The 25,379-nt window shown below is 38.7% G+C and overlaps 3 protein-coding genes across 4 annotated transcripts; 2 read left to right on the forward strand and 1 right to left on the reverse strand.

Annotated features, from left to right (window-relative positions):
* Nucleotides 1-589: 589 nt before the first annotated feature.
* rps28 (ribosomal protein S28) lies at nt 590-2,628 on the reverse strand. Its single transcript, XM_074689022.1, has 4 exons — nt 2,513-2,628; nt 2,161-2,208; nt 1,681-1,803; nt 590-733 (listed from the first exon to the last, which is right to left on the reverse strand). Exons 1-3 carry the CDS (start codon nt 2,549-2,551, stop codon nt 1,681-1,683), a joined length of 210 nt encoding a protein of 69 aa, XP_074545123.1. The 5' UTR covers nt 2,552-2,628; the 3' UTR covers nt 590-733.
* On the forward strand, nt 2,295-4,139 carry LOC141804548 (CCA tRNA nucleotidyltransferase 1, mitochondrial-like). 2 transcript variants are annotated; one of them, XM_074689021.1, is made up of 4 exons: nt 2,295-2,841; nt 2,934-2,972; nt 3,068-3,321; nt 3,670-4,139. In XM_074689021.1, the coding sequence occupies exons 1-4, from the start codon at nt 2,781-2,783 to the stop codon at nt 3,913-3,915; spliced, it is 600 nt and encodes a 199-aa protein (XP_074545122.1). In that variant the 5' UTR covers nt 2,295-2,780; the 3' UTR covers nt 3,916-4,139. The 2 variants fall into 2 exon arrangements, 1 of the variants encoding a protein (XP_074545122.1); XR_012599643.1 differs by lacking the exon at nt 2,295-2,841 and having other exon boundaries at nt 2,892-2,996.
* Nucleotides 4,140-6,632: 2,493 nt separating this feature from the next.
* LOC141804276 (voltage-dependent T-type calcium channel subunit alpha-1I-like) lies at nt 6,633-19,841 on the forward strand. Its single transcript, XM_074688620.1, has 30 exons — nt 6,633-6,734; nt 7,244-7,368; nt 7,492-7,580; nt 7,710-7,869; nt 8,109-8,409; nt 8,534-8,626; nt 8,832-8,995; nt 11,234-11,282; nt 11,374-11,499; nt 11,693-11,841; nt 12,050-12,235; nt 12,396-12,513; nt 12,621-12,836; nt 12,910-12,990; nt 13,230-13,315; nt 13,845-13,968; nt 14,063-14,131; nt 14,269-14,453; nt 14,676-14,802; nt 15,044-15,169; nt 15,335-15,424; nt 15,997-16,171; nt 17,251-17,402; nt 17,516-17,625; nt 17,797-17,930; nt 18,120-18,178; nt 18,496-18,574; nt 18,765-18,886; nt 19,413-19,565; nt 19,654-19,841. The coding sequence occupies exons 1-30, from the start codon at nt 6,633-6,635 to the stop codon at nt 19,711-19,713; spliced, it is 3,810 nt and encodes a 1,269-aa protein (XP_074544721.1). The 3' UTR covers nt 19,714-19,841.
* Nucleotides 19,842-25,379: the final 5,538 nt, after the last annotated feature.

Here is a 25,379-nt window from a genome sequence, read left to right on the forward strand (position 1 = left end):
TTCTTTGAACCTAATAGATTCAACATGTCCTACTGCATCGATAAAACATTCCTGAATGTGTGAAGTGACACCTCTTGTGTGGGTTTCCTACTTTAATGTTATACTTCCTTTCAGCAGACTGTCTGCTACAATTTGGTGAAAGTTGCAGGTTTGTACGATAATTTGTTTCCTGACTGTTGAAAATTATGATGACCCAGTACATATTTCATATTCCAGATTTTAGTAATCAGTAATCAATTGACAGGATCTGGATCATACTTTTACATCTGTCAGAAATTATGGTGACCTTGTCTTGTATTGTTTTGCAAAGCATTCCAACAATTTATCGAAGAGTTATAGACACATATGGTGAAAACAGCCCTATCTCTCAATGAGAACCCTTTAAAAAAATCCTGGATCCAGATCACCTCCAAAATGTAATCACTTCCTCCTTATTCTATTTTGAAGATTTCATGAAAATTTCATCAAGATCCGTTTGTTATTTTTTAGTTATGTTGTTCACAGACAAACAAACTCTCAAAAACAAAACTTCCTTTACAGAGGTAAAAACAACTTGTAAATCTACTGAATCAAAGAACACAAGACATGCTATTTGATCACATCGAACTTTATTTCAAAAACAACTCGAGTTGAGTTTTGGACATCTCAACAATTTAAAATGATTCTTCATTTGAAATTGTTGGTGTCTTCTTCTCCCCCAGGTTGGATCTGCACCACAAAACTTGAGCGAGCACTGTGAAGAGAAGAAGAGACACAGTCAGTCACAAAACTTAAAAACAACCTTATACAAATTTACATGCAAAAATGTTTTGCACAACAGATAAAAGAAGAGAAAGCAGGCGAAAGTAATCATTCAATCTCTTGGCAGATTGTATATAAAAACAGACTGTGCTGGTTATTCAGATGAGTATTGTCACCAAAAAGCAGAGGGGTGTAACTGAAAGCAGAATTGACGTAATTTCGGGGCTGGCTTTGCTTACAAATGGCCATCTGGTCATGGTTACTTGTAATGAACTTAACTGGGCCCAGAATACCTTTTGTTCAGAGGTTCTGGTTCCCATCGGATTTAAAATACCATCCATCGACCATTTCTGATCCTGAGCCACAGAGACCCTTCATTAAACTTGAGTAATGTCAGATGCTTTTGGCTGGACAGTTTCCACTGACAATGATGATGCACAGAATTGCCAGAGAAACATCAGAATCAGAAATGCGTTATTGACCCCAGAGGGGGAATGATTTTTATTTATTAACATATAACTTTAGGAATTTCTCTTTGCTTGTAGAAGCCCGTTCTCCTTCTTAAGCCGGGTTGACAGCTGGTGCTCAAATGTAAAGTCAGCAGTGTTTTGGCAGTAGGTGTTGGATTTATATTACAGGTTGCTAATCCTCTAAATCAAGGCTGAGATCTTCAAGCAGGTCAAAAATAAACCCCATGAGAAATAGAAGCACGTTTTAAGTAACACATAAAGGTTAAAGCTACTAAGCAACAAGCTGGCTGAAGACAAAAAGCGCTGAATTGTCTTCAACGGCAATGCTGATGTTGATCATTTGGAGCTCAAGAATGTTAAAAGATTTCCGTTAACACAATAATCGTGAGCGTTATGACTTAAGAGGGTGTTTAGTGTACTGACACATTTTGTGGTTGAATTTTAAACATGAGAGAGTCTGAACTCTTACCTATCGCAGCCTCCTGGCCTCTCTTTCAGACTCCAGAAGTGTCAGCACATCTCCCTCTCTGACTGGGCCCTTCACGTTCCTGATGATGGACCGGTTGCTGTCGTCCATGAACTCAACACGGACCTGAAAGAATAGACGATACGTAATAAATACATTAACACACGTGCAACACATTTACAATACAGTAAAGGTGTAATAACTGTGGGAATTTTCCCTCATTCGGACAGATACATCCCTGATTGTTTGAGGGTTAGAGCTCGCAGAGGAGTCTCGTATTTCCCGACACAGCACATTTACTATTTCAGCCTAATCAACTGACCAACTGCGACACGTTCAGAGACGTATACCCCAATATTTAACGAAAAGACAGACATCTGAAAAAGGACGTGTTGAATTTCTTAACACACGTGAAGAAGGGGATCCCTACTTAACATTGTTTCACGCTTGCTGTGAGATACTGCGATAGCACTGTTAGCATACCTGTGTACATTGTCCCTGGGAACCAGTTCTTCCGAGCACTCTTGTGACCTGAAAAAGGGGGGAAAATCGTTGTAAAACAGAGGGTATACAAGACCAGGGACCAGCACTTTGTCTTCTACTCGACGTGGAAAGAGTCAGACAGTGTAGCAGCCTAAACGTGCTAACAGCTAACCGATAGTAGCATGGACGGTCCTCCATGATGGGCGCTCGATAGCTTTCGAGCAGTATGTCAAACGGAACACAAAGGCGCATTTGGATTCAATTCTTTGAGACCAAATGTGTATTTAATGGTTTCTTTATCGTTATTACAGACTATGAGACTGTCTTTTAACAATTTAATGTGTTTTCTTACTCTTGCGAGCTTGATCGGCTGCACGCGGCTGGCGTCCATGTTGTCAGGTTAGACCGGAAAGGAAGTCACGTGGTCCGCGGCGAGAATATATAGCTTTTTTTCTTCTTCGATTTTTTTAAATGCAACTTTATTTAAAAATCCTCATTGGAAAAACAAGTAAAGAAATAAAAAAGTACAGTGATGATTTTTCCCTCCCTTAAAATAAAATGTAATTTATATTTAAGATTAGCACTTCCTTTTCCGGTGGACGGCCAATAACATTACCAGCATGTATGAGTTGAGCACAGGGTTGCGTCATCGGTCGATAAGCAAAGTTTCCAATTTTCAAAGTTTGAAATACTGTTGTTTCTTTTACACATTCTCTTTTGTTTCTCTTTCCCGAATGATAAATTACTTATTGATATATCTTGTTCTGTGATAGGGTTCTCTGTAAAAGAGACAACTGGGTGTTTTTACGATGGTAAACGAGACTGTGGAGCATAAGGTAATGATTCTTTGGTTATTGTAGCTGCTATTAAAAGGTTGCTCCTGCCTCCTGTCTGTGCTACTCACCAGGTTTGCCTCCAGATGGCAATGTTGAGGAGATGAAGAAAGTATGCCAGAATGCCAAAGACCATTCTCCTAAACCCATGACCATCCTGGCTTCTCTCCTCCACTGCCAAGAGGAGGTGGAAAAGATGGACCGGCGACTGAAATTGTCCAAGAAGGACAAGCCTCTGGCTCTGTTCATTGTTAAACACAGACAAGAACTCTGCAAGAGTGAAGATGAGCCGGACAGCCTAAAACCTTTCACTAACTTTATTATTGATGTGAGTGTTGAAGCCCTACAAGTAATTCAAAGAATCACAATCTGAAATGTAGAGCTTGTAGTTGTTACACCAACAATGCTTTTTTATTCCTGATTATTTGGTGATTGTTATTGTTTTTAGGGTATCAGTATACCTAAACTGAAAAATGTTACTGGACAAGGTCACTGTCAATTAAATTCTTTTGGCCCACACAGCCCAGACACAGGAGTTAAGCTAATCTGATTTGCAACACAGGAAATTCCTTATGAAATTGAATTATGTTCCAAGTATTTACATCATTAATGTTGTCAAATGCTGTGATCTGGACCATCTATTTGAGGTTATTAACTATACATAAATTATTTTCAGAGTCGGGAGCTGGATTCCAAGAACAAAGTGTGTGAGCTGCTGAAGTATCAAGGTGAGGAGAAGCTTCTGGCAGGGCTCTGCAGGTGGTCGATCCCTCACTTCCCTGTCAGCGGTCATGACCTGAGACGAATTGGTGTAACATCGGGCAAGGAGATAGGGGCCATCTTACTGAAGCTTTGGGACATTTGGAAGAAAAGTCATTATCAAATGGACAAAAATGAACTCCTTAGCTACATTAAGACGTAAAAGACAAGCAGATGTGTTGTGCGTAGGATACTTCAAAAGGTCATTGCTCTGCTTATGTGAAAAGACTTGGGGATTACTGTGAAGAGACCACTTTGAGAATTAAAGTGTGAATATACAGTTTGACTGTAAATTAATTGCAGGTGTGTTCATCTCCAGTTTAAATTGGTAAAAATCAGAATTATAATTTGATATTTGCATCATAGCGGCACCCATATCAAAAACTATATAGCAGTAAAAGCAGGTTTGATGCAATAATTTGATAGACTGGTCTATACAAACTCTTCAAACTACTTTTCCTTTGAGAATGTAATTTTTGTTATCATTAAAGGAGAAGCGATTATGTCTAAAAAAATTGTGAGCTTAGTAGGCTATTTTATCAGGAAAATTTGACATTTATGGCATTTTTATTATTTGTCTTTATTGAAGTTTTATTTTAAATAAAATGCAAAATGAGGTATCCAAAAATATGAATTAGCTCTGGTAATGAGCCGCCGTCGCCCCCTTGTGGTAAAACTGTACATTAGCTATTGAACTGATTTGAATCAGTTCAATAGCCAAGGAAGTTGTTTAAGTTTTTTAAAAAGTGCGTTTTTTGGTGGTTACCATGCTAAGTTTTTGAAATGAGGGCATCCAGAACTAAACATGTATTAGCTTTATTTAAATCATCTGATTTTACAGTGATTCTTGTGTCTCCAAAACAAATCGTCCAGAGAAACTGATGTTTGTCTGGAAAAAATATTTTAAAGTTACAGCTTCGGGTTGGTACTTTCTCTGAACCGTACCAAAGTTTTTAAAGGAAACGAAACGAAATTGAATACCACCACCGCAGCTTTCATCTGGTAAGTGCTTTTCATCAAAAAAAAGTCTTTTGAAAAAATATTTTTGGTAATTTTTTAATAGTGTATAAGTGTCTTATAATCTGATGATTTATTCTTTAAAAATTCAAATAAAGATGTATTAGTTTAGGAATGAGCCACCTTCTAGATAACATCATCTTCAGAAATGCTAAAAGCCTGTCTAAATTTTTTTGGCGTTGCGACAAATCTAGATGAATTAGGAGCATCGTGTTTGAAACACTTTGCCTTCGTACTTTATCACTTTTACTGAGCCCACGTGAAACGCTGTCTCTGCCTCTGTTGTATGCTAATAACAATTAGCATAAGCGAAATCGAATCAAAACAAACTTTTTTGAATACGCGTTCATTTTATTATGATTTCTCTTACTGAGATGTAGGGAAAAAGTATCTACAAAAAATTACCCACTTTGACTGAGAATAAAAAGATAATATAAAAAAAAAAATTCTTATAATGATATTAACGACAGACAGTCACTGAAAATAACAAATGGTATCGAATAATAATTGACGCCCTCACCCCCTTCCCATTGACCAGTTTTCGCATATATTAGTGTTGTTAGCAATGACATTTTCAGGGCATCTCTGTGACACAAAATATTGCTTTAAAATAATTTTGAAATAACTTCTACTGATGGAAGTGGAAATATTTGTTGGAATAGCATTCCACACCTCCCAAAACGGTACGCTGCTTTGAATAAGTTTTTGTAATCAGAAGTAGCAGCCTCTCGAAGCATGTCTGGTATTAAAGTCATGGCTAAAAGAAAAATAATTGAGACATTTGGGGGTTCAGACCATAATGATGTTTCTAGCAGCAGAGAAATAATAGTTTGCGCTGACGTCAAGGTTTGGGAAGTCACCCGGATGCGTGGCCGTACTGGAGACGTACGAATGTAAACACTGAAGGGAGGGAGGGAGAGGTGCACGGTGGAATAGGGTTGTATCCGAGAGAAAATTTGAAAGGACAGAACATACTAAAGCTTATCGAGAAGGAAATCCTCCCCTTCCACTTGAAATGTACGAGACTGACTCTTGGCGTAATATCAATCAGAAATTTAACAATGGTATGGCGCTTGTAAAAAGTCAATTTTTATACTGTGGCATTAGGATTAGAGGGGCGATCTGTAAAATCAACAATAAATACAACTGCATATTTCTTCCCAAAATACTTTCTGAATTGCATTGTTTTAGTAACTTTTCTGTTATTGGCTACATTATAATTGATGACATCAGTGAACACTATAGAAGCTGAAGCTGTTGATATTTGAATGAATTAGACAGGAAAGTAGCTGAAACATGAATGAATGAAAAAAATGTAAATGCAACAATTGAAACACTTTACAAGCTCGAGGTAAAATTTCTGCATTTTCAAGGTAACCAAAAGGGTGAAGTATTAAGCCAGAGCTTATTTTGAACCCAGTCCTGACCTATTTGAAACCAGTCGAATCAGTGTCACCGTGATGGCCTGGGACAAGAAAATGCTGTTAACAGACTCAAACATTGTCCAGATTATTGCCTTGGAATTGCCAGTTTGTGCCAGAGGGTATTGTTTTATTAAATTTTGAAAATGACAGCATCCAAAATTAAACATGTATCATTAAAAAATGATTTTATTTTCATTATGCTAGCTTTAGTGTTTAGAGTTGCATAATTTGATCATTTAGTTGAGAGCAAAGCAAGGAATATTTGTCTAACTTTTTAATTTGAGATATTTTTCTCAGTCCAACTGAGTAGTGCAGCCAAATACGCATATTTAATGTTCCCATTAGAATTTACCTCTCTCACTCTTACCTGTTGTTGTCTGTATTACCTGTCTAAACCTGACGTGTATCCCCTCAAAGTGTCCATGTTTTAAGAGCCATCATGGCTAGTTCTGGAGTTAAGATGGAAGAGCAGCAGCAGCAGGAGGTGGCTTTCAACATTGAAACCGAAGATGAGCAACAGCCCGACCCAGCCATGGCTCCTGTCGTTGAGCAATTTACAAAACTTTGTAGTTGTTGTTTACAAGTGACCCACAGTCAATATCCTTTTTGTCATTCTTCTGGAAGTCCAACTGTGTCTTGAACTGATTTCATATATTTTATATTCATTGTGTTGGTGTCACTATCCTTCAGATAATAAGTCATGAAGAGGAGGCTTTACGCTTTCCCCTTGGAGCCTGAAATTCCAAAGTTGTAAGAAGGGATGTCTCTCTGTCAGTTTTGAACTTAACTAGTTTCTCCACCTGGTTGGATTTATTGTCTATATTGATGGTCCTGCTTACCTGTTTCACCCTGAGCATGTACGAGCTCAATAAAGAGCCCAGCCTTACCGTGAAGGTTAGCATAACCTCTGCCCTCTCATTTATTTAAACTTACAATAAAATGGACAAGTTCTGTGTCACTAACAGTAAGATGGTTATTTATTGAAATTGTAATGAAGTCAGATTGTTATGACATACAGATTACTAATCAATCTGTAATTTGTATGTCTAGATTTTGGATGATTTTACCTTTGCTTTCTTCATCCTGGAAATGGTCATCAAGATGTTGGGACTTGGTTTCGTTGACTTTTTTAAGAGCAGCTGGAACAAGTTTGATGTCTTCATCAACTTTGGAGTGTTAGTATTCTACAGCCGCTCTCTAATGTGTATACAAATGGCAGTGTCTACAGCATCTACATTTTACGATAAGATGCTTGTGATTGAAGATAAATCTTTAAGCTCATGCAACTGTTCCTTCAGGGTGATTGACTACATCTTGGCCATCATTGGCTTCCGCTGGCCAATCTTCAGAGCTCTCCGGCCGCTGCGCCTGGTTTGCAGAATACATAGTAAGTAATTTCCTGGACTACTTGGCACACCTCAGAGTGTCTTGTCACGTTTTATTAATGATCATGTACATTCAACCTCTGGAACAAAGTGTGTGAGTACACATTCTCTTGTTAATTTTTTTTTCATAGGTTTGCAAGCCCTGGTAGCAGCTCTCATGGACACCCTGCCAATGCTTGTAAGAGTATTCTTCCTTAGTATGCTGATCAATTACATTTTCTCAGTTGTGGGAGTTCAGCTGTGGGCCGGTCAGCTGCGTAACCGATGCTTTCTGGGAGAGGACATTTCTGGGTGAGGGAAAATCATGTTCTGCTGTTGCAATGTTTGCAGCGTTAGTATTTTAGAATCCATTGATATGTAAAAAACTGGCTGAAATAACATCCAGATTAAAACTAGCAATTTACTGATTGTTAATATTGCTGGTATAACAGTAAAAATCACAGTCAAGTATACCATACATAACCAACTTTTATACAATTGAGTTGAAGCATTGTTCCTTTGTTTTGCAACCTTTGTGTTATTTTTTTTAGAAATTACAATGTGTCCCTGAGTCCGTACTACATTCCAAAATTTGGTGAAAAGTCCTCGTTCATCTGTTCCTCGGAGAACCAGTATGGGATGCAGCGCTGCAGTCACATCCCACCTTACAGAGTGGATGGAGAGCTTTGCTCGTCAGATGCTACCCACCATACTTCAGCTGCTGTACCTGCTGTGAATGGCTGTGTCAACTGGAACCAGTATTATAACGTCTGTCGAGCCGGGAGCAACAATCCCTCCAAGGGAGCTATCAATTTTGACAACATTGGCTACTCATGGACAGCCATATTTCAGGTGAGAGCGGCTTGTACATGTGTTTAAAAAAGAAGTTCAAACAGAAGTTTGAATATATGTGAGGAAAGGGATGGGGTTTAACTGGAGTTATATTTACATTATAACACTCTGTTTCTGTCACCAGGTTGTCACAATGGAGGGATGGTCGGAGATAATGTATTATGTGATGGATGCTCACTCCTACTGGGACTTCATTTTCTTCGTATTCGTCACAATTGTAAGCAGTCAATTGCCAGTGCTTTTGGATCAGAGCTTAAGTATTTTACTATATCCTTGTTAATCTCTGTTAAACTAAATTAAAGCTTGTCTAAGCCAGAATAGCTAACACGTAGAAATCTTTCATTTCTGTTGAAGCGATTCATATATTTTTTTTTCTGTTAAAACCATGACTCTAAACTGTAGCTCTATATCTCCCGTACCAGATGGGCTCTTTAGTGATGATGAACGTGTGTGGGGTGGTCATCTCCTGCAAGTTTACAGAGAACATGGAGAAGAGAAGAGGAGAACAACCTGTTGGCATCGTGACCATACCAGAGCTTTGTGACAAGTTCAAGTCCTTGGTGAAAGGCATCTTAAGAATGAGCAGGTCAGTGTCTGTATATGTAAACTATTTTAATTTCTAACTTAAACAGGTTTATTTTTGTACTGAAACTAAAAATGCCCAAACTCTTATCATTCCAAAGGTCTGAGATACATGTTCTCTTGGTTGCATTTATTGTCCTGGTGTGTTCTAAGATGAGGTTTAAAAGTCTGTGAGCCTATAAGTAACTCATATTAACCTCTATGTGTGAACTTAAACATGTCTTTCTTTAGATTGCACCTCGCATTATGGAAATTGTTGTTAAAATAACATTTCAGTCAAAAGTATTTGTTTTTAATTATCTTTTGGCAAGCCTCTAATTTAAGGGTTACTGCTGGCTTTCCCTTACTGTAAACTGTTTTTTAAAAGTAAAAGTACATTTTTGATTACTTATTCCTTGTGAAATTTCGAACAAAGTTTTTCTCTTTAAAGGGGCTTTGAGTACTTTCTAAGTGATCTTGAAAAAAATCTCACTGCTAGCTGTACACCTGGTCATAATCCACATCTTAAAATGAGATTATCAGTGTCAATATAGGTGATTTCAAAATGCTACTTCTCGGCTTCCCGATCAGGTTAGGTAGGACAGGATTAATTTAGTCTCAACACCACACTGGCTGACAAGGTTTAGTCGTGAGAAGACAGATCTGTGCCTTTCTCCCCTGAAAACAATTTCTTGGATTAATTTTGTAGCAATGGTGGACACAGGAGCCTAACTGTAAGACAAAAAAGAACAGCAGAAGAAAGCAAAAGAAGAGTACTAGAGCATAAGCTAAAGGCTAAAACACAAGCAAAAAATAAACTAAACTACTTGTTGTAATGGTCATTCCAACCCACAGTCAGCAGTTATTCTGCAGTGGTCTGTTCAAACTTGAGAGTCTATCAATAAAATGAAGAGTGAGGTTACGTTAGCTCTGATGGTAGATGCACACTGGTTGGACATAACAAGGATTTGCTAACATTACACGTTACAGACATGTCTCAAAGCACCGGGCTGTGAGCAAGGTTATAATAGTTAACTAAAACTAAACTAAAAACGAAAACTAAAATTTGAAAAACATTGCAGTTAACTCAAACTAATAAAAACTAGAAAAGAAAACAAAAACGATAAATAAACTAAAACTGTATCTTGTGTTCACAAAACTAACTGAAACTAACTAAAATGATAGACAAAATTCCCTTAGTTATAGTTTTTGACAATAATAGCCTTTAGGATTTAAATTAATCCAACACATTTTCCCAACCAATTTTAGACAGTTTTCGGCAGTTGTCAGTGCTGCACGGCACCATCACAGTGGCGTATAGGGACGAGCTTGTTTACTGCACCGACTGTCTGTGCACTGTGCTGCGACAAAACGTAGTGGAGCAATGAATCAGAGCATCTGTAATAGTTTAACTGTTACAGAGTCCAAGTTTTTATTTATTGAAACTCATATGATATTGTTTTTTTAATTATTTATGTTAATATTATTTTATATAATTTATGCTTGTATTTTTTATACTAAGTTTATATTATTTTCATGTGTTTAAGGCAGCAGCCAACATTTCAGTATCAGCATGAATGAGCAGTGAGCACTATGTTGGACTTGAAAATAAACAATATGACAGAATATTTACTCTGACCCTTTTGAATCCTGCACCTGGTTAATAAGGTATGAAAAACTAAAACTAAACTAAAATTAAGCCTTGTTGCAAAAATCAAAACTAAATAAAAACTAGAATGCCTGCTCTAAAACTAACCAAAACTAAACTATAATGACAAATCCAAAATTATTGTAACCTTGGCTGTGAGTAGTGTTGAATATAGCCAGCTACTAAGCTGCAATGCAAAGTTTGCTTCTTGTCAGGTGTCAAACAACAGCACTAAATAACTGTTGATAAATACATTACATCCTTGTATCTGGTAAAAAGCTGTCTTGAACAAAGGAAAGTTGTATTAAAAAGAAGATCCAATCTCCATTCATTTTCAAAACAAACACACACTTTATTAAGAGTCATGTCTTCACGACTGTGAGCATGACTCTGGGCCGAAGGTGTTGCTACAGTCCAATTCAAATAGATAGTCCTCACAGTCCCTTTAAGTTTATAAAATATTTTGTAGTTAATAACTTCTTCATGTTTTGTTTTTAGAGTAATCAAATATGCTGGAGTTCATTGTCAGTGCATAGTATGTGCAAACATGAAAGTCGAAATGGCGCCCCTTTGGTCTACTCCTGGTTATTTACCTGTGTCCTTTTCTCTTAATAGGTGGAACAGAGTGAAACCCAGTGGCAGTCATAATAGGGCCAACGTCTTGGTGAGACTAACGTGAAGCATTTTGTGATACAGTCTCAAGCTGTACTATTGCAACACTAACCAGGCTCACATCAATGAACCCTTTCTTTAAGGGCGAGGTCTGGAACCCCATCCAGAGAGTCTACATAAGGATTGTGGAAAACAAAATGTTTGACTGGATCATCACATCAGCTGTGGTCGTGTACATTTTCTCCTTGGTTATAGAGCACCATGAGCAGGTGAGGAGAAAAGTGTCTGCTTTTTTTTTGTTCAGTCCGTGATTATCTAAAAGTTAGATAGGTGAGATGAGTGATAAGAGTAAAGCTGAAAAGCTTTGGCTGGCTGTTGAGAGCTGCCTCAGTTTACCTTGAGTACAGAAAAAGAGAGAAAGTCCTTCAAAATAAATAACATGTCATAATTATCTTTCTGCAGCCCCAAACCATGACAGACACACTACGGATCGGTAATCTTGTCTTGGTCAACGTGTTCTTAGTGGAGATGGTCTTAAAGCTTTTGGCTTACAACTGGGGGTACTTCAAGGACAAAAACAACATCTTTGACTGTTTCCTCGTCATCATCAGGTGAAGAACAATTCCTCTGGTCTGCTCACAGTCACATGACTTGACAGAGATACTCTTTAATTGTTTTAAATTATTATTAATTATTACTCTTCTATATTGTTTAAAGACTTTCTGTGAGGCTTGCCTTTCTCTTTTGTTTTCGTCAGAGGCAAAGTTGTGATGTTGAAGTCAGTATGATTTATTTGCTTCCTTTTTCTGTCCTTTTCAGTTTATGGGATGTCCTTAGTGTAACTGGAAGCAAAACATCAGTTTTGCGGTCACTGCGTTTGCTGCGGTTTATGAGGCTTCTACACTACATGCCTTACCTGAAGAGACAGCTGATGGTGCTGGAAAAAAGTATCAAAAAGGCGGCTTCTTTCTTCCTGCTCCTGCTGTTTTTTGTCTTCATTTTCAGGCACGTAAACAGTTAATAACCAAAACTCCTCCTTGCTATTATTTGTTCAAGCTTTGATACGTCAAGAAATGCCAAATAATATTCTACTACAACAGTGATCGTTACACAAAAGATGCTTGTATTCCAAGAACTCTGACATTACGTTATTGTTTCTCTACAGTATATTTGGTATGCTTCTGTTTGGAGGGAAATTCAAGTTCATGACAAAACATGGAGAGATCATCACTGACCGCAAAAACTTTGACACCCTACGCTGGGCCATGGTCACTGTGTTTCAGGTACATTTTCACCTGCTAGCTTGTGTTCTCTCCATAAATGGTCTTTGACTTCCAACACCATACAAGTTGTACCTTGATTGATGTTGCTACGAAATCTTTAACTCCAGGTTCTGACTCTGGAGGACTGGAATCTGGTGCTTTACAATGCCATGTCCACTGCGTCACCATGGGCCATGATCTACTTTTTTCTACTTGTTGTGTTGGGAACGAGGGTACTTCTTAATGTTCTTGTGGGCATGGTGTATGAAAGCTTTCATGAAATTTCCAGTCCAGATCCCGCGTCCTCTGAGAATAACTCCCAGCAGATTGACGGCGGCAAACATGTAAGTTTCTTGAGGTCCTGTTTTGGTTTAGCTAAACCTGCTTTCTAGCACTTCATGTTACCTGTGGTTTCAGGACCCAGGGCCCAGCACATCCTCTGTCACTGACCTCACTCCTGTCCAACACCTTCCACTGCCAGACACTAGTGAGAACACGGTAAGATTAGTAGAAGTGAAACCTTTAAAAGCCCTGATCTAGGTGTACGTATTTGATCCAGAGTTTACAAAATTCTCTGCAACAAAGGGATGCAAAGTCCATCAACATCAGTTTGCTCCAATTCTGGGAAGCTTTTTTTGCTACTTTACCACATATATCACAGTGTTAATGCCTTCAAGTCATTTGCTCATACATTAGAATAACACAGGGCTTTTGTGGCTCTTTCTTTCACCTTAAAGGAATCTTTGAGCTTCATCCAGAAAGTTCTCCAATGGTGCAAAGATCACGAAGAGTGGTCTTTCTATGTGTTTTCACCTCAGAACAGGTATGCTTTAAACATTACAGAACAACTTACTTTCACTCATTTGGTTGACTTTGATTGGACAGTGCTACAGGTGTCTTTTGGCAAGAGATGCTGACGTTGTTGAGTCCCAGCCTGAGATCTCCTTAATGATCCAACCAGATCACATAAAAACTAGCTTTAAACTAGATTTTAGTTAAATTATGGATTTTAGTTGTGAATTATTATGCTGATAAATATGTAAATATAATTGATTATTTATTGATGCCTGTAAAAATATTTAAGGATCCAGCCATCATAGTTTTATTTTGAATATATAACAAGCCCAATGATCAGTGTAATTTGAAAAGGAAAATGATTGAAGTCTCTGATTATCATTGCAACAAAAAAGCAAAAACATTCATGAATCCCTTCTACAGTTTTATTTCATTTTATTTCCGATTTTTTACAGGTGAATTCAAACAGTTTTTCATGAAGAATGATCTTCTGTTCATGCCTTATACACCTCGGTTGTGTGAGAGTTGAAAACTCCAATTGAAGTGTTTGTGTTTAGGTTCCGTATCATCTGCCATCGCGTGATCTCTCACTGGGTGTTCGACTTCGGGATCTTATTCATAATCTTCCTCAGCTGTGTGAGCATTGCTGTGGAAAGGCCAGGGATAGATCCTCAAAGCACAGTGAGACACAGAAATATTGATAATAGTTATAATAATAGTTATATGAGATACATAATGCATGCAGTCTAAACTTAAATTCCATCTTGCTATCTAGGAGCGGTTCATCCTTAATATTTCCTTCTACGTGATCTCTGCTCTTTTCATAGTGGAGATGCTTCTAAAGGTGAACATCAGTTTAATATGTCATCTGAATATTATTGTGAAGATCTTAACTTCTCAATCCTTCATAGCTCAAACTTTCAGCTAAGAGTGACTGGAAACATCATAAAGTGATTGATATGTTGTTGCTTTGAACACCAGGTTGTTGCTCTGGGTTTGGTCTTTGGGAAGAACAGCTACTGCCGGTCTTTGTGGAACATCATTGACGGTTTGTTGGTGATTCTGTCTGTGGTCCAAATCCTCGTCTCTCTGATCAGTAAGGGCAAAACCAACAGGCTGAAGGTCCTCAAGGTTTTGCGTCTGTTGCGCACACTTCGTCCACTGAGGTACATGATTTATCAATGTGTGTAAAATGGATGTTCCTACATGTTTTTTGTCCTCGGTTTGTTTGTGTCTACACGAGCACTATGCTGGTTCTTACAAACATTGTTTCTGAATTGGACGTGTGTGTTTGTGTGTGTGTGTGTGTGTGTGTGTGTGTGTGTGTGTGTGTGTGTGTGTGTGTGTGTGTGTGTGTGTGTGTGTGTGTGTGTGTGTAAATCTCTCAGGGTGATCAAGCGAGCCCCCAGACTGAAGCTGGCTGTGGAAGCTCTCATCGCATCTGTCAAACCCATCGGAAACATCCTTTTCATCTGCTGTACTTTTTTGTTCTTCTATGGCATTCTGGGAGTACAGGTAACATAAAAACGTACACATGGTCCTGTGACTATTTTTGTATGACCTTGGCCAACTTGTGACGTCAATTTTTAAACATCTGTTAAGAAGAATCAAAATTCTTGCAAATAAAAAAGTGTAACAATAATAATAATAATAATAATAATAATAATAATAATAATAATAATAATTTCAGGATTATAGGTGGAATAGCACCACACACACACTTACTCTTTCTGTCTATCTTTCAAACACACTTCAGTTGTTTAAAGGGAAGTTTCACCACTGCCTGGGTCGGGACATCAGGAACATCACCACCAAGAGTGAATGTCTGGCTGCCAACTATAGTTGGAGAGGAAAGTTATTCAACTTTGACAGCTTTCCTCAGGTATAGATGTATAAGAAGCAGATGTATTAGTCAACTCTTCTTTAAAAGTACAACAAAAAAAAAGATACATGATGCTGATAGACTGTATGATTTTATGATGTTTTAAACTAATGACAACAACCAGCCCTTCTTTTCACACACCTTTTCCCCTTGTTTTTAATTAAGGCTCTGATGTCCTTGTTTGTGATGTACTCCAAGGACGGCTGGGTGAACATCATGTACGATGGGTTGGATGCTGTTGGAGTGGACAAACAGGTAGTTATTTTTGTCCATAAGAGGAAAAAAAGGATTGATTTGGTGGTTATACTGAGTAACTGCACAAAGGAGGAAAGGTCCATGGTTTCTTGGGTTAAAAAAAAAATCCAAGTATTGTCTGATGGGTCAGAAAGTACAACTTTACATGTCAAATTGTGCTGTTTCTGAGAGTGAATACAGAAAATGTGAAAAAAATCTATGGTAAAGGGGACTTAAATTAACAAACAGTTTGATATGAACCCACCTTTGTTTCATATACGCATCTTGTGTTTTTCTACACCTGTACTTCTACAGGAGTTGGTTACGTCTAAATCCCCTGTTCGAGTAAGCCCCCTGCGTGTGCTTCCTTTGAATATACCCTCAGCAATGATAGGAAGATAACGTTTCCTCCACCTGTCTAAAAATTGTCAAACGAAACAAGCAAAAAGCATGGAGGTGATTCTGTCACTCCTCGAAGAGAGGAGCAAAGTTCTGAAGTTGTGTTTCTCTCGTATGACAACAGAGTAAGAAATGTGTCACCTGTTTCTTCATCTAAAGTTGAAACTCAATACCATTGTTTCCTATCTTCTCAGCCTAAGAGGAACCACAACGAATGGATGCTTTTCTTTTTCATCCCTTTCATGATCCTGAGCTTCTTTCTTCTGGACATGTTCATTGGCGTGATGGTCGAGACCTTCCATCAGTGTCAGCAGCAGCAAAAAAGGACAGATGAGCAGGAGAGAAGAGAAGTGCTTCCACAGCATGGAGGTAACAGAACTGTGAGATGATTATCCGGGCCTTTAAAGATCAGAGAAAGTTATTTGAAATATGCTTTGTATCAAAATATTGAGGGAGGTAATTGTAGTTTGGAGCAAAGTTAGCAGCCAAAACTAGGGTAGCTGCTCATTTAGAGGCATTTATTATTCTGTGTATGTGTAGGGAAGACATTGGTTTCTGCGCTGACTGGATCGATCTAGCTGGTTTTGTTTTGCAAATATTGCAGCAGCCAGTGCATTTGGGCCTAGATTGTTGTTGACTTTCCTGACAGCGAAAATGTCAACACTCTGTCTGTCTGTCTTTCTGTCTGTCTCAGCTTCTTTTGTCTATTAAATGAGCATCTCCTTCAGAAACCGTCATCACCATTTCTGTCTGGGAGAAAAGTTTGGACTGATGATTCATTGGTAAATGAAGGAAATGGGCAAAAACAATGTAACTTTGCCAAAAAGTTGAATCCAAAAGGGTCAGACAACAAACCAGTCGTTCATTATTTCAGCCTTCTGTGTAGATGAGAAGATGAGTGTCTCTGCTGGATATGGAACCAGGCCGCTGTGATAACTGAGCTAGTTAGCCAAATATTACAAGCATCAAGTTTTACTATCAAAACACGTTTAACGATCCTTCAGGATTAAAAAAAAAAGCAAGCTCGTAAATTTTATTTAGTATAGCACCTTTCATAGAACGGAGTCACAAGGTGCTTCACAGAAAACATAAAATATTAAATAAGATCTCAACAACACACACAGAAAACCATTAAAAATTTAGTCAACCAGCAAGGACTACAAACAATAAAAAAAAAATCAAACATTAATTTGTACAGGTAGAGTCAAAGGCCTTCTTGAATAAATGCGTCTTGAAAGGTTTTTTAAAAGTGACAACAGAGACAGCTGAACGAATATTTTTTCCAACTTTCCACAAAGTTGGAAAAAAGTGAAGTAAGATGGGGTAATGCTCACTGTAAAGACAACAACCTTCTACTTTAATGAATAAGATTTCCACTAAGTCCTCTTTAATCAGCATTGATGCATAGTTGCTCTAGTGACATACATGTTTGTTTGTGTGATGTTCAGAGCCTGAGCAGACTCCCTATTTTGAAAACTACTGCCCACTGCGTCGAGCGATTCACACTCTGTGCACCACCAACTACCTGGACCTGTTTGTGACTGCTGTCCTTTTCCTCAATGTCACAGTGATGGGTGTGGAACATTATAATCAACCTAAGGTAAAACTTGCACACATTTATAAACTTAATCTGGCATTTAAAAGCTTTTTCTGTGAGTTTTGCAACGTAAGGATTTTTGTGAATTTTAATGGAGGCTGTCTTTGTTCTTTCAGTTCGCCACACAACTGACTGAGTATTTCAGCTATGTGTTCACTGTTGTCTTCTCCATTGAAATCTTACTTAAACTTGTGGCTTTTGGCGTTGTTAGGTTCCTGAAAGACAGGTAAAGCACTCCAACAAGTAAAATATTTGCTTCAGCTTGTTACATCATGTAAGTGTCTGAATTGCTAAATTGGACCTGTGTGTGTGTGTGTGTGTGTGTGTGTGTGTGTTTGTGTGTGTGTGTGTGTGTGTGTGTGTGTGTGTGTGTGTGTGTGTGTGTGTGTGTATTCAGGTTAAACCTGCTGGACCTTTGCATCCTCTTGATTTCCCTAGTGAGCATCATCTCGAACAATTTGAATCTTACAGACAGGATTTCCATCAATCCGAACATGTTGAGGATTTTCCGAGTGCTCAGTCTGGCACAAGGTATACACACACTATACTACACTATAAAGCTATCTTTGAGTGACAGATGTCCTGTCAGGGTTTGTATACAGCTACTAGTGGAGTGCTGCTTGAGTTTTAAGGTTAACTCCTCAGAGAAATTGCAGGGGAGCAACTTTTCCCAAATATTTGTCTCTATGTTTTTTGTAACTACTGCTGTGTCTCTTTTAGTGCTAAAAGCCGAGAAGATTAGACTCCTGCTAAAAACCGTCATCAAAACACTCACACAGGTAAACAAAGACACAGAGGGATGTTGTGTTTTTTTTCTCTTTCATTATTAACATACGGTGAAGTAATAATGAGCACTTTGTTATTCACTGCTGTAAGCATTCTCATTTCAGCATACTCTGACCCTCAGTCGTTTTTGTTCTTGGCTTCACTGACCACCTCATGGCAGCTTATGTGTACATAAAGAGTCATTATTAGAAATAATAGTTAAAAGGCTGTGATTTCCACATGCTACAAAGTCATTCAGCCCTGGTTGTTGACTGAGACCTTTTAATGTTTTTTTTTTTTGCAGTTGATCTAACATGCGTTTGTATTCCAGGTCGGAAACATTTGCCTCCTCCTCATTTTTTTCTTTTTTATCTATGCTGCATTGGGGGTGGAGCTTTTTGGCAAACTAGGTCAGTACCAGGGAAGCATCTTTGTAAACATCTAGCTGAAGTTGCTAATTAGCAGCACAACTTGTGTAGACTTTACTTAGATTATTTTACTTTGGCCTTTCATACTCAAACAGGGATATATTCTGTATCAACAAGTCCACAACTCAAAGAAATCAGTGCTTATTTCTTTGTTTCCTTCTGTTTTAATCAGAGTGCACCCATATGGACCCGTGCCAGGGATTACATCGGTATTCCAACTTCAAGCACTTTGGAACTGCCCTACTCACGCTCTACAAAGTGTGCACCGGAGATAACTGGCATGGGATTCTGAAAGTAAGCACATGGTCGTATCCATATAGAGCTCCACACAAATATTTTCCCTCAAACCAAATATGTTGACTTCCAGAAGAAAAAACTTCCACATTCTGCATGTTGACGTAATCTACAGCATGGAACAACAGCTCTTTTTATCTTTGACACAAAATTGGTCACCTTCCAGTAGGGATGAGTCAAGCTGTGAGCAAGTTAACGCTTGCTTTTATTTGGTACGAATCTGAAGAGAGATATTTTTCCGTTTTTATTTCCTTTGATATGCTCACCAGTCATACTTGAGAGAGTGCTTTCTACTTTTTAGGCATGAAAGTTGCATCAAGGTGTAGCATGGACAGGGCTTCAATCTAACTACCCAAGCTAAGCTGAGGCTAATTTGAAACTATGCAAACTTTCTGTTCTACCTTTGGAAACTAGTTTCTTTGTGGTTGTGAATTTTCGGTCCCACCTGGAGTGTTTAAAGGTAATACCAGAGCTTACTTAGCTATGAGTTTTTCAGACCCTGAACTTTGCTCTTTGTCATCTTTAGGACACACTCGGCAAGTGCCCTCCAGATGGCTGTGCGAACTACCTGCACTGGGCTGCCCCGCCCTACTTCATCACCTTCGTCATCGTAGCCCAGTTTGTGCTGTTGAACTTGGTGGTTGCAGTTATCCTGCAGGCTCTGGAGGAAAGCAAAGAGGTATATAAGAAAAAAAGTAACAATATTTTTTTTATGGATTTTCTTATATCATGATTTAAGTGTCAGCTTACTAATTTCTTCCCTGAAGGAGGAAGAAGGCCTACAGACATCTGTGAAGGAGAACACTGGACCAGTTCAGCCAGTGTGAGGCTGCAGCACTAACCGCTGCGCCATCATCCGCCCCCATTTTAATAGTTTATTTCTTTCTTGATTGTAAGTCATGACAATTTGACTTACATTTCATTAATGGTACTCAGTTTGAATTGTTCTTCATGATTTAACTGTGAGGGAGCTGCACAGAACTCCTTAGTGTGAGGCTGCAGCACTTATCGTTGTGCCTTCATGCAGCTCCATTTAAATGGTATATTTCTGTCTTGGTTATAAGTCATGACAATTTGACTAATACTTCATTGATTGTAATCAGTTTGAATTTTTCTTAGTGATTTTAATTGTTGGTGAGCTTCATGGAACTCATTAGAGTGAGGCTGCAACACTTATTGCGCCTTCATGCAGCTCCATTTAAATAGTTTATTTCTTTCTTGGTTTTAGGTCATAATTTGACTTATACTTCATTGATTGTAATCAGTTTGAAATTTTCTTAATGATTTAACGGTGAGAGAGCTGCACGGAACTCCTTAGTGTGAGGCTGCAGCACTTATCGTTGCGCCACCCTCCAGCCCTGTTTCAATAGTTTATTTCTTTCTTGGTTGTAAGTCATTTGACTTATATTTTTTGTTTATTTTACTCAGTTTGAATTTTAATGATTGTAATTGTTGGGGAGCTGCATGGAACTCCTTGGTGTGAGGCTGCTGCACTAACAGTTGAGCCACCCTCCAGCCCCGTTTCAATAGTTTATTTCTTTCTTGGTTTTAAGTCATTATCATTCCACTTAAATTCAATTTTGATTGTTCCTAATGATTTTAATTCTAACCGAGCTGTACGGCATCCCTCTCACTAAGAAGAGTCAAACTGGCGACCTCTTGAGTGTCAGGCTGCAGCACTAAGAGTAGCACCACCATGCAGCCCCATGTTAACAGTATATTTCTTTCTTGGTTTTAAGTCATGACAGTTCGACTTATATTCATTGATTGTTCTCACTTTGAATTTTTCTTGATGATTTTAATTGTGAGAGACCTACACAAAACTTCTTATTGTGAGGGTGCAGAATTGTAGCCACATGTAAATACGATGTTTTTCTTTCTTGGTTATAAGTTATTACTGTTCAACTTAAATTGATTGTATTCATTTTTCTGCATATGTTGCACCTCTGTTTTCCTTTGGAATCAGCTTCAAATCAGCTTCTACAAATAAAGATTGCTTTTCTTTTGGTAAATCTTTAGTATCTATCAATCACACCTCAGTGCTTTATGTCAATTAACTGTGCGTTGATCTGACTGTCCAGGTCCTGTTTGTTCAACCTGTAACTAGAGGGGGGGGGCTCCAGAGGACATTGTATGACAACAAAGATGCAGTTGACAAAATATTGAACAATGAGTTGTCTTATCAAAAAGTCAAGATACTCACATTTAATTTAACCAAATACAGTTCGGATCATCCAGAGACGATGCTGTTGTTGCACAATAACAAATAATTTGCTTGTTATTAAGTCTGTTTTGCTTTATTTTAATTTGATGACCAGAAAATAATTAAACCCTCATGACTTTTCTTACAATAGAGAACATGCAGAACATAAGCTACTGAACAGTTAACTTTATCATTGAGCTTCAAACCCCATCAGATTTTTTCAGCGGTACACTGTGGTCATGATTACTCACTCTGGTGCTTACACCAGTAACCACTCTTTAGTCAGACCCTGAGTTTTCAGGTGTGATCACTGTTTGGTAGTTAAGTTAATAATAGTTAAGGTGATACCATGTATAAATTGCTGGAGTGAAGATCCAGATGGTAGATGTCATCTTTACTTATGTTGTTAACTGAGTATTGGTTTCGGTGGGAGGCCAGAAGCTGTCATTTCTATCAGCAATCAGTGAGGCTGTGGCTGACATTGCGTAAGGTCACAGCCCCAGTTAACCAGAACTTTGTCAAATGATGAATAAGTGAGGATATCCCCAGCCACTGTGAGGCCCAATAATTTTGTTCTTGAATAGACGCAGAGAGGGCTGTGAGCAGCTGACTGTCCAGAGTGTCACTTCACATATATTATTATTTGACCCCAATCACGGGCGAAGTGAGACAGACCGGACGTTTGGGCTGATCCTTTGATGATCAGGCTAAATTCACTGCACAGCAACATAGTACAGGTAGAGAGAAAAGATAAAGAAAATCTTATCAAGAAATCATTAGAAATTCCTGTTTGTAGAATCAGGGTCAGACAATTTCTTATGAAGTGGATGTCACAGTTTTGTTTGACATTATTTAAAAAAGCCATTTTAAAATCTAACAAGAAAAACATCTTTTTTAAAAAAAATCTTAGTTTGATCATTTCTTCTTATATCCCTGTGAAGAGTTTTTCTTTATCAGATTTTAGGCTCTGTTTTTGTTGCTCTGAGGCCTAGTCCCTATTCACTCACCGATTGGTCTGGACAGCATCACTTAACCCTGTAAAGTCAGACCCATCAAAAATATTAATAAAATAAAATAAAACAGTTGGGAAATTCTTACTTTTTGGAGCTGAGATGTTTATTAACCATTTTAACAGTGAATAACAGGTAATAAAGTGCAAACTGCAACATTCAGACAAGAAAAGGTAACGAGCGCAAGCTGGACTCATATCAAAGTACGACAGGATGACTGTGAGACCTTGTTGTGATCAAGTCAACTGCACAGCCGCGATAAGTGCAGTTGACTTGATCACAGCAAGGTCTCACAGTCATCCTCATCTTCCCTCAGGGTCTGAACCTTCATGGCTGTTGTGTTTTCCAGGCCTCTTCTCCACAGACCTCTGGGCCTCTTTCATAGGTACATCTGGCAGCACAGGTGCTTTTTCAGAGCCTCTGGTGTAAAAGCAGGCCACAAGCTCGGGGAGTACAACCTTGTAAAAAAAAATCTGTGCCCTGCCCAGTAGTGATGTCCAGAAGGCCACATCTGGAGTGATACGCACCACCTTGCAGTCAACTGTTGTCCACACAGCAAGGTCACAAAACTCTGCCCTCGTCACAAAAATCTGCACCTGTATTTGGCTGTAGAATCTGTGTGTCCCTTCAACGCAAAATGCCCATCATTGAACTGGAGACAAAAATTTTTGTCCTCACAAGCCTGCAGGATGGTGTGAAAACGATGCTTGGACGGGCATTTCACTTCCAGACAGCAGTTTCCACAACAGGAACAATGTGAAAGCCCATGTGGAGATGCCCCAAACTCTGGAAATGATGGATTAATCACAAATCCACACTGCCTGAGTGTGAAGTTGCTGTGGTTTGGGGCAGTCATTGCAAGGAATGTTTGCCTTCCATCTTCCTCGTGTGTCACACCCCACTGCAAATCCTCTGGAAGTTTATCCAGTTTTGTTGTATGTGGGTAGCACACAGCTTTGACAATTGAGAGGGCTGGCTTGGTAACACTACTGACTGAGTCCCTCACAGTGCTGGACTAAAACAGAAAGCGCGCAATCATCTTTGCCATTGTCACAGAGACACAGCAGTGATTTTGGCACAACAGATGGCTCAATTGGGTCGGCGTAGTGCTGATAATACTGCTCAGATGAGACATTGTAGACAGACCTGCAGGCATGCATGGCCTCATACAAAACTGACATGTCCGTGTGTGTGGGGTCATCCCCCTTAGGACATGAGCTGCCAGCACGAGTATGCAACCCTGGCACTCCACCCTGTCCAGCGATGAGCTTATCCAAGCCACTCTTCTTTGCAGCAGCAGTGGAGTAGTCAATGGCATGGACAGGTGCGGGTTCAACTTCCCTCAGACCCTGGGTTATCATCCAATATGCTGCCTCATCAGTGCATGTCTTCGACCCACGTATCCTTACAGCTGCCTCAATTTTAAACAGCAAAGCTGCTACATGCAAGCAAGATTCGGCCACACCAGCCATGCAAGTGCAGTGAGCGGACTCCACCTTGCCATTTGCATGGAGAAATACCCAGGGTCTGAGTGGTGCCTCCCTCAGTCGCTGTGAGTGCAAAACCTGGGTTGAAAAAGATTAGAATTAGACCAGCATAAAAAGGAAAGCATCCATTTAATGGCAGTTTGGCAACAAAAACAACAATGCTGCCATCAAATTTGTCTGATGTTAAAGATTTCTGTAATTATATAATCATACAGTGTTAACCCCTGTGTACTGAATCAAAATACATATTTTTGTCCTGAAGTGGCTGTTAACAGCCACTAACATAAGCCTCAATCAAGACCTATCAGACAAATATTTCTCTTTATCAATCGCAGTCTCATTAAAAATCAAAGATTTTTTAAATCACAAATTAGAAACCCTTAAATGCTGATTTCATGGGTGATTTGACTGATATCATGGGGGGAAAAAAGACTAAAAATGACCTATTTGAAAAAATAATGAGAGGCTGATTCTTTTTTACCTGCTATCACACTCTTGCGTATGTCAAAAATTTTTTTTTTTTAAAAACTGCCTTTGATGAATTATCATTTTGTGTGTGGTAGCACCAGTCAGATTTTATTTCATACTCACTGATTCCAATTCCAACTACATATTTTTAAAAAGTGTGGCCATGTCACTGCATAATATTATATTGTGGCTTGTGAAAATTTCATTTAAGGGTTAAAATCCCTATCTACATTTTTTTGTGACTGACTACGATTAAGAGATCGGTTCAAAAAATGGTAAAGATATTTCTGATATAATTTTAAAGAGCAAAAAAAATAGTGTCTGTTAATCAATTTAGGAGCAAAGGGTAGGTAGTTTGTCAACAATGCATTTTTGACATATTAAAAACTATATTTTCGGGATTCCAGTAGCATTGAATTTCTAAGTCACTTACCTCTTTCACTCTCTCAAACAGAGTGAAAGTAACGCTTAAAATAGTTGTAACTTTTCACCAGAAACAGCCACATTGAGACATAGGGATCTTTTTTTGCAGTATTTCTGGTGTAAAACAGATGAAGTGCCTTTTTAATGCCCTGACGTAAATGACAGTAAATGATGATGACACATAGCAAAAATTGAAAATACTGAGCAACCCTTATCCCACAATTGGGTGCTAACATTAGCAACATCACAAAGTTTACATACCTCTGAAATGACGACGGTCATATGTCTGTGGGTGAAAATCTGGAGATCCATCACACAGCCAAAGTTGACTTGACCATGCGCTTTCAGAGCCTTTACTCTTCTGAATTCCTCGCCGGTGTAAAAACGTGTCCCGTTGACGAGAAACAGGACCAGCTCCGCTTCGGACACCGGCGGCAGGAGATCTGAATCAGTGCTCCACTCTCGGTGCTCATACGGATCCGTCCCGTCTATTTTCTGAATTTTTTCAGTGTACCGAGCCTTTGGGCCAGGGTCCAGCTTGTTCCGGTATGGTCCGATTGACATTTCGTTGCTTCGATTCATATTTATTCTAAATTTTCTGTCTGTATCATCACCTAGCAACCCGCTCTACTTGATGTACACACCATGGTAAACACTGGGACGTTGCCCGCAAACATGGCGCTTGAGACCCACAATGCATTGCGCTCTCACGTGACCTTTCAATCCTTTTTTTAAAAAAAATTAACTTTATTAATAGTTAATTATGAATTTGTTAACAACAAATAGGACAATATTAAACATCATGTCAATTAACAATGTCAGAACAGGTCACAAAAAAACGAACAAACAAACAAATCTGTCGTACAAGGGGTTATACATTTGTGGAAAGTTTACACAGCATT

The sequence above is a fragment of the Halichoeres trimaculatus genome, unplaced genomic scaffold (genome assembly GCF_033239565.1).
Source record: "Halichoeres trimaculatus isolate MK-OKI-2021-1 unplaced genomic scaffold, fHalTri1.1 fHalTri1_scaffold_15, whole genome shotgun sequence".
In the NCBI taxonomy this organism is placed as follows: Eukaryota; Metazoa; Chordata; class Actinopteri; order Labriformes; family Labridae; genus Halichoeres; species Halichoeres trimaculatus.